We start from the raw sequence: 9,387 nt of genomic DNA, 5'->3' as shown, positions 1-9,387 counted from the left end.
CAACATATGACCAGAACTGTAACAAAATGTACTGCACAGAATGACTTGCATTGGTTAAAGACTGTTTTTTTTTTTCCTGAGGATAACTTCATAAGAAAGGCTGAACCAAGGTTAACAGTTGTACATAGTGTTGCATGACTTTTATATGACATACCTCGGTCCTGCCATCAGCATTTGTGTGCTGTCTCTTCCTGTATTTACTATTATTTGGTTTAGACACAGTAGTGCAGTTGGACTTCGGAATGTTGTTGACAAAGACGAACCAACTAAAGATTTCAGACTGGAGCTGTAAACACATCACAAACTTGGGGTTTTGAACCAAGACTAGAGTCTGGTCTATTCAGTTTATATTGATCAGATAACTATGGAAGTAAATCTGTCTCATCAGATTTTGAATTATAAAAGCCATTGAATATCTAATGTTGAATTTTTTTGCTCTGAAATTAAGTAGCTGAATTTTTTTTGCACTGAAATGAAGTATCTGAATTTTTTTGGCTCTGAATTCAACTATGTTCATAAATTTTTAATAAAAAATATTCAGATGCAAAACATTCAGAAGCAAAAAATTCAGAAGCAAAAAATTCAGATGCAAAAATTCAGAAGCAAAAAATTCAGAAGCAAAAAATTCAGAAGCAAAAAATTCAGATGCAAATAATTCAGATGCAAAAAATTCAGATCAAACATCCGGGACACCAAGGATAAGCAATCGAGTCTATCTCAAGTCGAACCAACAGCCAACCAATCAAGTTACGTTAGGTTGGTCACGTGACGCCGATGCAGGAAGAAGGTCAACTAGTGGGTTCCCTCCAGAACTGAGCGCGGATCTCCTTCATCAGCTCTCCTCCCCGTGCTACCGTGGGTCCGCTATGGATGCGAATGATGGCGCTTCGGTAAGTGCATTAACTCTTTTATTTGGCATTTGTGTCGTGTATTTTTGTAAGATTCGGTGATACATACGAACGGACACTTTGCACATTAACAGAATCTATTGGACAGTATCTACACAGAACTGTGGTGTTCGTTAAAATTGTGTTAGCATTGCTAAGGCTAACTGACCATAGTTTATTGTCAGTAAGGTAGGGCAGTGCTTATGATCGGACTGACATAAAAGTTATGACTGTAACAATAGCTGGGTACTAAATCTTAGTAACGTTTAACCACGTAAAACTTCATCTCTGTGCAATTAATTTGCATTGGGCAGTGATACCCCTTTTCCACCAATTATAAGCTAGTGCTAGTTCGGTGCCGATGCTAGGGCCAGTGCTAAACTGGTTTCAACCGGATGCCTCCAAAGAACCGGTTTGGTTTTCCATAGACCAAGAGCCCGGTCAGAGCCACGCCAAGTCACCACAAGTAACGGCGTTAAAGTTAGTAGTTTACATTTCTCATTAGCATGGTGGTAGCGTCGCCGTTTTCCTAATCAGTCAGCTTCTCCATAGTTTATCTATTTTATTGATTAAATAGTCAATAAAATAGATAAACTACGGAGAAGCTGACTAAATAGTAGCCCTGCGATGAACTGGCGAAATGTCCAGGGTGTACCCCGCCTTCGCCCCTATGTAGCTGGGATAGGCTCCAAGCGACCCCCGTGACCCTAGTGAGGATAAAGCGGGTTCAGAAAATGAATGATTAAATAGTTCGGTAGCGTCCACACAAGCTACATTTTCCCAAGCATTTCTCAAGCGGAGCTATAAAGTTCTGACTGTAACAAAAGCTGGGTAGTTAAGTTACTGGCAGCTTAACTTTATCCAAAACTGTCAAATCAGTCCTCGGCAAAGTCTAAGCACATATGTACGGACAGACGACAGTGCCTGCGGCCCGTGGGTCGAGGGTAAAAAAAAAGCACAAATGGACGGCCAGTAATATATCTGTAACCAAACTTTAATTATGTTTAACTTTTTGCCGTCATATAACATCATCTTTTGGCTATTAATTTGTAAGATCCTTCTTACTCTGTGCTGTATTTCTGATGACAGGGAAGTCAGTCTGATGTTATGCAGTCAGCCAGGCACTTACTGCAGTTACTCGCATCGACAGGGAGACAACAGGGCAGTGATATCGCAAATCAAGACATGAGGTTTAGTATTCAACAAATTCATGTAGGCCTACATATGGCTTACTTTAATCAATAAATTCTAGATTCATCTATGGTTAATAAATATTCTTGGATACAATCCTGCAGAGAACAGAGGCAGGGAGGTCACCATGGTGGTATAGCCTATCAGCAAGAAAGACCCTCTGTGCAAATGGAAATGACCAGGTAAAGACTGAAAGGATACATCCTATTTTTAATGCCAGCCTTGTGTTTACATATTTTGGCAAAGGGAGCATTCTTCCTGCTACTTACAGTGAGTAATAGACATTGTATGGTTGCATGCTCTGCTTTTTACTAGTATAGCGAACTTTAAAATCTGTTAGTAAATTCTGGAAGAAAGCGTCTGATGTTTTGTGATCATTCAGTAAAATTTAGAAAGACCTATTTCACTTGAGGCTCATGTGAAATTAGTTTATGTAAAGAAAAAAAATATCATGGGTTTTTAAGGTCTAAATGATGGCCCACTGCACTTTATTGGAACCTAGTGAGAATATACAGTAGAGTGCCATGTTTTTCTATATTCATATGTCATGCAAAACAATGTTCAAATTTGTCCATGATCTTTCAGTGTAGTAAAAAAAAAACAGTTAATATGTTAGTTCATGCTTTAACACTTTTATTTTCTATAGGTCCTTCCCAGGTATTTTTACAAAGTCTCGAGGAAAGAGACGCTTTCCTGCAGCCAATCTTGTTCCTGCCAAGAAATTCAAGCCACTTGAAGTGGCCTTCTACTTGCTGCCAAAGCAGTTTGAGAAAACTCCAAAAGAGCAGGAACAAATCATCCATTTGCAGGCAGGGCTGGGTCGTAGGACTGCTCATCTAGATGAGAGCACAACACATGAAGAGGTAGTATCATGCAGTTATTTTTTTAAAAATTGAATCCGTATATTGTATATTATATTCTGATATACTGTGATGTTCATGAAAAACAACTATGTTCATTTATTGTATGCACACATCTCAAGTAAGGTTTTTGTAGAACCAAAGATACAATTATGTTTGCTCAAGTAAAAGCAACAAAACTATGGGTTAGTGGTAATTATTACTTAGAATTATTTCCATTTTGAGGACAACAGTATATCCAAAGTACCTCACTGACACATAAATCCATAGATTGTGGATTGAGTGAATGAAACCTAGCTTACTTGTCATGCAGTGTGATGAGTGCTATTTCTGATTTGAATGATGAGTTTTGATTCTCTTTTGGAGGTTACACTTGTATGATTTTTTCCCTTACAGTTATGTGATGCCCTCAAAGTTTTATTCCCAAAACTGGGGACAGTTACTGGCGGGTGGCTGCTTTACACATCCTCAGGTAGGCCAACACAAATTTGTGTGTTGGTGTTGCTCATTCATCTAAAAAAAAGTACATATGCAGTAGCGAACTGCACATTATGCAACACACTGTTACCTCATTCTAACAGACACCTATGTCAAACTTTAAAATATTCTCTTCAAACTCATCTCTGTACATTTATTATTAGGTTTATTCATGTAGGCTATTATTTGAGAATTTTTTGTGAATGTTTATTAGTTTGTCTAAATGCATATCAGCAACTGCTAACTAGTTGTTTATTTGTAGTAATTATATTTTATATTTGTAAGTCAAGTATAAAAACAGGTGACGACTTCAGTCTGGACTGCAGTCAGACAAGAAGTTTAGTTGCTTTGACTGACCTTCTAGATATGATATATACCTAATGAACTGTTGAGACTTCACAATCTAGTTTTCCTCTGCAATATTTTCTACAGGTGGATGGGGTAGCCGAAAACTCTCTCTTGTGGCTCCTGACGACACTGGCTATACAGGCAAGCTCTTGAAGGCTGCAAGTCGTGGGGGTAAAAATCTTTACATCGCCCCTATTCAAGAAGAGCTTAGCACAAATTCCCTTCCATTAACTGACGACGCCTTTAGAAACATGCCAAAATCCACATGTCAAAAGTGTGAAGCAGCAGTTCCCCTTCCACTCCTGACAGAGCACATCAAGTCTTGTGATGTTATTCATGTTGGCAGTGATGATAACCTGATTAATGTGGATAGTGGAGACCCGGAAGAGAGCAAATGTAAGAATTCTCTGTTTAAGATTTGTTAGCACATAATATAGTAATAAACAAAATACATTCAGAGACAGTTTGTTTGAAAATAATAGTCATTTTTTGCTTGTAACTTCAATTTCTCAGCAGCAGATATGCAGGAATGTCCTGTCTGCACAAAAATGTTTCCCACTGACTTTATTGAGGCACATGCTTCTTCATGTGGGGAAAGGTAGCCATTTACTTTTTACTGTTAGTTTTTTTTTCTCTCATCAGCAATTGTTTTACACTTTAACATGCAGCACAACTATAACACACAAAATGTTATGTTTGTAGTGCAGGAAATGAAGTGATGCATGCAAGCACTGTCATTATGGAAGAGCAAGCCGCAATGCCTGGCCCATCAGGAACATGTGCAGCAGTCACAGATGGTAGGTGCTGCTCAAAGTTAGCAGTGACACAGGAAGGTAAAGGTAAACAGTGTTACAGTGCAGCAAAAATTGGCATGTAACAAAGCATGACCTACTCTTTCTTGATATACACTATGAATTGTTTACCTTCAAAAGTCACCATAATAAGGAGCGTAGCAGTGATTGGATATTACAACAATTTTATGTATACTTTTCAATCTCAGCAAAGGCTTTAAAGCTCGGTGACTCTGGAATGCCGGAGTAATTCTCACATTTATTCACATGTTAATATATTTGTAGTCAATGAATCTTTATTATAATTACTAGTGTTACTTTATTTATGCCTAAGTAAGGCTTGATGGCTTTGACTTGTGATTTGAACAAACATGTTACTTTTTTTTTTTTTTTGCTATCTTGACAGTTGAGCATAAATAAACAACCATGTTTTTATTTTTTTCTTCTTAGGCTGGTTAACTGTCAGTGACCCCACCAAGGCCATATCTCAGTGTGTGGACAGCTTTCTCCGTATTCATGAAGTGGAGACTCCTTTACTTCTCAGCATGGACATCAGAAGAAGTCCTGCTGAACAGGATATGGCCCTTATCTCTTTCTACAAGCGACCTAATGTGGAATGGGGACGGCCCCTGAATTGCAGACTTGAAGGTAGCTCCAATTTCAATTTATAGTTGTTAAAAACTACTTTAAGTATTTTCTTTATCTTTATTCTGTCAATTATATCTTGCATTATGTTACAGGTGATACTGCTATTGGACAGGGGGTAACTCGCTTTTTTTTGTCAACATGTATAGAAAAGCTGAAGTCTGGGTTTTGCATCAATTTTGGTATGTATGTTATTTGTATGGCATTATTGCAAATGCTGTTCTTATAAGTTGCTTAAAGATGTTTTTAAGTAATGTGTCGACAAGTTTATAGTGTTTTTTTTGTATGTTTGCTTTACCCTGAAGGTACAAAAGACTACTGAATGTATAATGCCTGTATTGTTGAGAACTAGGATCTCCAGTTTATCACAGAACTAACACATACCGTCTGACAAACATTCACACTCATATTCATACCGAGAGGCAATTAAGAGCAATATTACCCTTAATGTCTTTGTACTGTGGAAGGAAGCCTGTTTTCTGTTGTCATTTAATGTTTTTACTGTCTTGAACAGCAAACTCCAATGTTACACGGCTTTTTGAAGGAGAGCCTGGTCATCTAGTCCCTTCAGCCTCTCATTTCCTTGTGGAAAGTGATATGTTCTTGGTGGCGGGGAGAATGCTAGGCCACTCCTTTCTTCATGGAGGACCATGCCTGTCGGGATTCAGCCCTGCTGTTGTTCATGTCCTTCTTGGTGGAAGTCCTGAAACAGCAACTGTTACACTAGAGGACTGTCCAGACCTGGACATCAGAGAAACAATTGCACTTGTATGTTTAATGAAAATAAAATTAAGTTATTTCTCTCATGTTATATTTTATGCCCATTGGGCCACCCTTTCATTGAGTATCCATTGTCTTCGATGAGTGACATTTATATTTGGCTAAATTAAGCTTGTCAAATGAAGAGGGAGTGAATGAGATTTCTAATACTTTTGTATTTATGTAAATGTAATATATATATAAAAAATCCTTATTATTGAGCAGCTCAAATGCTGGTTATCTATAAATAAAATAGAAGGTGGAGCTTATTGGACTCACTGTTCCACTCTGTACTGTGTTATATTCAGTACTTTTTACAAGTGTATATAGTATGGAGCTTTACACATCTTTATCTGTTTCCTGATTTGCTTCCTTCTGTCTTGAAGCTTGAAGGGGAATCCAAACTCTCAGAGGATACAGTAAGTGTCCAGGATTTAGCCCATGCCTGGGACTTCCCTTCCCTGACTGAGAACAACAGGAAATGGCTTTTTGAAAAACTATTGATCCATGCTGTGAGTAAAATTTGAGAAATGTCTGTTTCCTAAGTTAGATGTGGCAATTCTTGTTTTTTGTTTTTATCATGCGAGTGATGTATGGGTTATAAATGCTCATGGCTAAAAACATAAAATCTGTTTGACAACGTTGAATTGTTACACATTTCCTGGTTTATTTATTCCCAAGAGGGGGAGGAATGTCACGGTTGATAGTAATAACAGATGGTGGGAGATCTGCAATATTGCAAATGCAGGGAATTTTATTAGTGAGCAGGAGAACACTCCCTATTACAGGGTTCCCACAGTTATGAAAGTCCAGGAAAAATTGTGAAATTAGAACAGTCTTTCAGGCCTGAAAATATTTGAAATTAACAGAAGGTTCTGGGAAAGTTTTGAATATACACTGCTGTTGACTGTTGTTTCTTCACCTATGACTCCTCCTTTCTTCTCCTCCTGCTGGAGTAAGAGCCTCATTACTTGCTTTAGGATAAAGACTCTTATGTTTTCAGCCATTTGTCTTATTAGTATTAATAGCCACCCTTCTGTCAGTCTGCCCCAGGGCAGCTTTGGATACAAATGTAGTTTACCACCACCAGAGTGAGAATGAGAGTGTGACTGAATAATGGATCCATTGTACGCACTTGGAGTATGTGTTAATAGAAAAGCACAATATAAATCTAATCCATCATTATTATTATTAACAGGTCATCGGACGTGTTACGAGACAAATTAAGCAGCTGAGACGAGGTCTTAAAGAAACCCCAATGTGGACAGTACTGACTCAAAGACCTGATACAGTGGCCATCCTTTTTCCAAAACGGGGAGAAGGAAATTTCAGCCCCGAGGTAAATTTAATTTACTATGATCTTGTAAAGTTTTCTTCATAGTATGCCTTCGTTGAATACTGTCCAATATTATAGTTCATACCTGGTCAGCATCTATTACTGTCTATTTTCAATCTTTTTTGTTTTATTTCTTACTTCATACATATTATCACGTAACCCAGAATCAACAGACTTTCAAAAAGTACCAACAAGTGATGTTTGATTAAACAACTACAAAAGAGTGCAAGTGATATGCAATAGAAGGATGTCAAAGATGCAAAAATGATTGAAGCCTTTCCCATGCTATTTTTTCAATATAGGTACTTCTTCAGCGCATCACTTGGCCACGTGAGGATGAGGATGATGAGGATTATTCAGTTGACACCAAATGCCGCATGTCTGGTTATCTTCGACAATTCATTGCTAATGGTAGGTTTACAGAGTACACTTGGAAGTGCTACTTTCAATATTATTTGTCTGTTTGTATAAAAATTACTTAACTGTTTAAATAGTTAACATAAACTTCAGGTCTTGGATTTTTTTTTTTTTTTTAATAAATTTGTCATGTTGCTGTTTTCAGCTCAATAGTCAGTAGTCTAACTGGTCTTGTGCAAAACATTACTGTTATTTGAACAACTTATATAAAGGGTTTTATTAGTCTTCTATTGAGCAGTTACTGCCACAGTTAATCTACTGATGACCAGCAAAATCATATGTATTAATTTTTTTGTTGATATTTGCTCATTATTTAATCCATTTTAATCTACTCCATAGCAACACTAACTGAATTGACCAATCTGGTCAAATTCTGGACTGGATGGGAGATTCTACCAACAAGTCTCTGTGTAGAGGTAGTCATGGGTAGATGCCCCACAGCTTCCACCTGCTTCGAGACGTTGCGCATCCCAGGGCACTACAAGGATTACGCATCTTTTAAAAGTGACATCCTAGCCTGTATTTACAGTTGCCAGACAGGATTTGGTCTTGTGTGAGTGACATCCTAGCCTGTATTTGCACTTGCCAGACAAGATTTGCACTAAGGTATGTTGATGTGACTTAAGCTTGGTGGATATTTAAAGTTTTGTTACGTTTTAAGAGTTGTTAGTTGAACTTTTATACATTTCTGTACTTGCCAGACAAGATGTGCACTGACATATGCTGCCATGATTTAAGGTTGGTGGATATTTAGTTTGTTCAGTTTTAAGAATTGTAGGTTGAAATGTTATGCTTATCGTCCTTACTTAACCAATATGCCTGATTAGTTAAGGCATATTGCATGTTTTAGACACATTTGGCACACTTGAAGTTTATAATATTCCTTGTAAACCATCTCTGCATTAAAAGAAATCATTCAAGCAGTTGTTGGCAGTGAACTTGACTGTATTGATTTTATTTTCTCACTGTTACAAGTGAATGGCATGAAAGCCCTTTGCAGTGTTATAAAACATCTGTAAACCTCAGCTTTCACATAAATTACATGACATTTTTGAAGTTTTTTTCTTCAGAGAATGTAAAACAGAATAAATCTAGTCAAATGAGCCAACTGGAATAACTTGAAGTTTTAAAATTACTGCAATATCTCCAAGCAAATATGTAAACCCCTTTAAGGAGTACAAAGTTAGTTCAATTTTTCTGTTAACCCATGTTACTCGAAGTTATCCAGATGTTAACACATCCTCACTAATTTGAAAACAACTTGCTTATAAAAACATCTCAACATAGATAGATGGATAGATGTACTTCATCCCAAACTGAGAAATTACAGTGTAGCAACAGCATAACACACATTCAATAACAATATAAAACCACAGCAAACACGAGTAAAGAAGACAAATATAACAAGAGCAAACACTACATTATAAATTAGTAGTATAAAGAAATGTGAGGTATGTTCATGTATGACTAGATCTCCAATCAGTTCTTTCACAGAGAAAGAAACTGCTCACAAAACTGAACAGCAGCAATGTAAATATCACAGCCACAAGACTGTGATGCTGCTCTTGGGTTGACTGCATCTCTTAAAGTTGTCATTTGTCCATCAGTAAGTGGGCATTCTGTGTTGGGGACAATGATGGTTGAATGGTCATCATGAGGAAGTCCACTGTTTTCCC

At 37.3% G+C, this 9,387-nt stretch overlaps 1 protein-coding gene across 1 annotated transcript; it reads left to right on the top strand.

Moving 5' to 3' along the window:
- Positions 1-675: 675 nt before the first annotated feature.
- LOC115417597 (uncharacterized) lies at positions 676-8,839 on the top strand. The gene is made up of 15 exons (XM_030131615.1): positions 676-890; positions 1,977-2,077; positions 2,183-2,260; positions 2,725-2,941; positions 3,335-3,410; positions 3,848-4,159; positions 4,277-4,361; positions 4,466-4,560; positions 5,005-5,202; positions 5,295-5,381; positions 5,714-5,967; positions 6,345-6,470; positions 7,157-7,297; positions 7,597-7,705; positions 8,051-8,839. The coding sequence occupies exons 1-15, from the start codon at positions 867-869 to the stop codon at positions 8,266-8,268; spliced, it is 2,121 nt and encodes a 706-aa protein (XP_029987475.1). The 5' UTR covers positions 676-866; the 3' UTR covers positions 8,269-8,839.
- The last annotated feature ends 548 nt before the right edge of the window (positions 8,840-9,387 follow it).

This window comes from Sphaeramia orbicularis, chromosome 4 (assembly GCF_902148855.1).
Source record: "Sphaeramia orbicularis chromosome 4, fSphaOr1.1, whole genome shotgun sequence".
Taxonomy (NCBI): domain Eukaryota; kingdom Metazoa; phylum Chordata; class Actinopteri; order Kurtiformes; family Apogonidae; genus Sphaeramia; species Sphaeramia orbicularis.
Note: the sequence above shows the minus strand (reverse complement) of the source record. Positions and strands in the feature narration are given on the sequence as shown.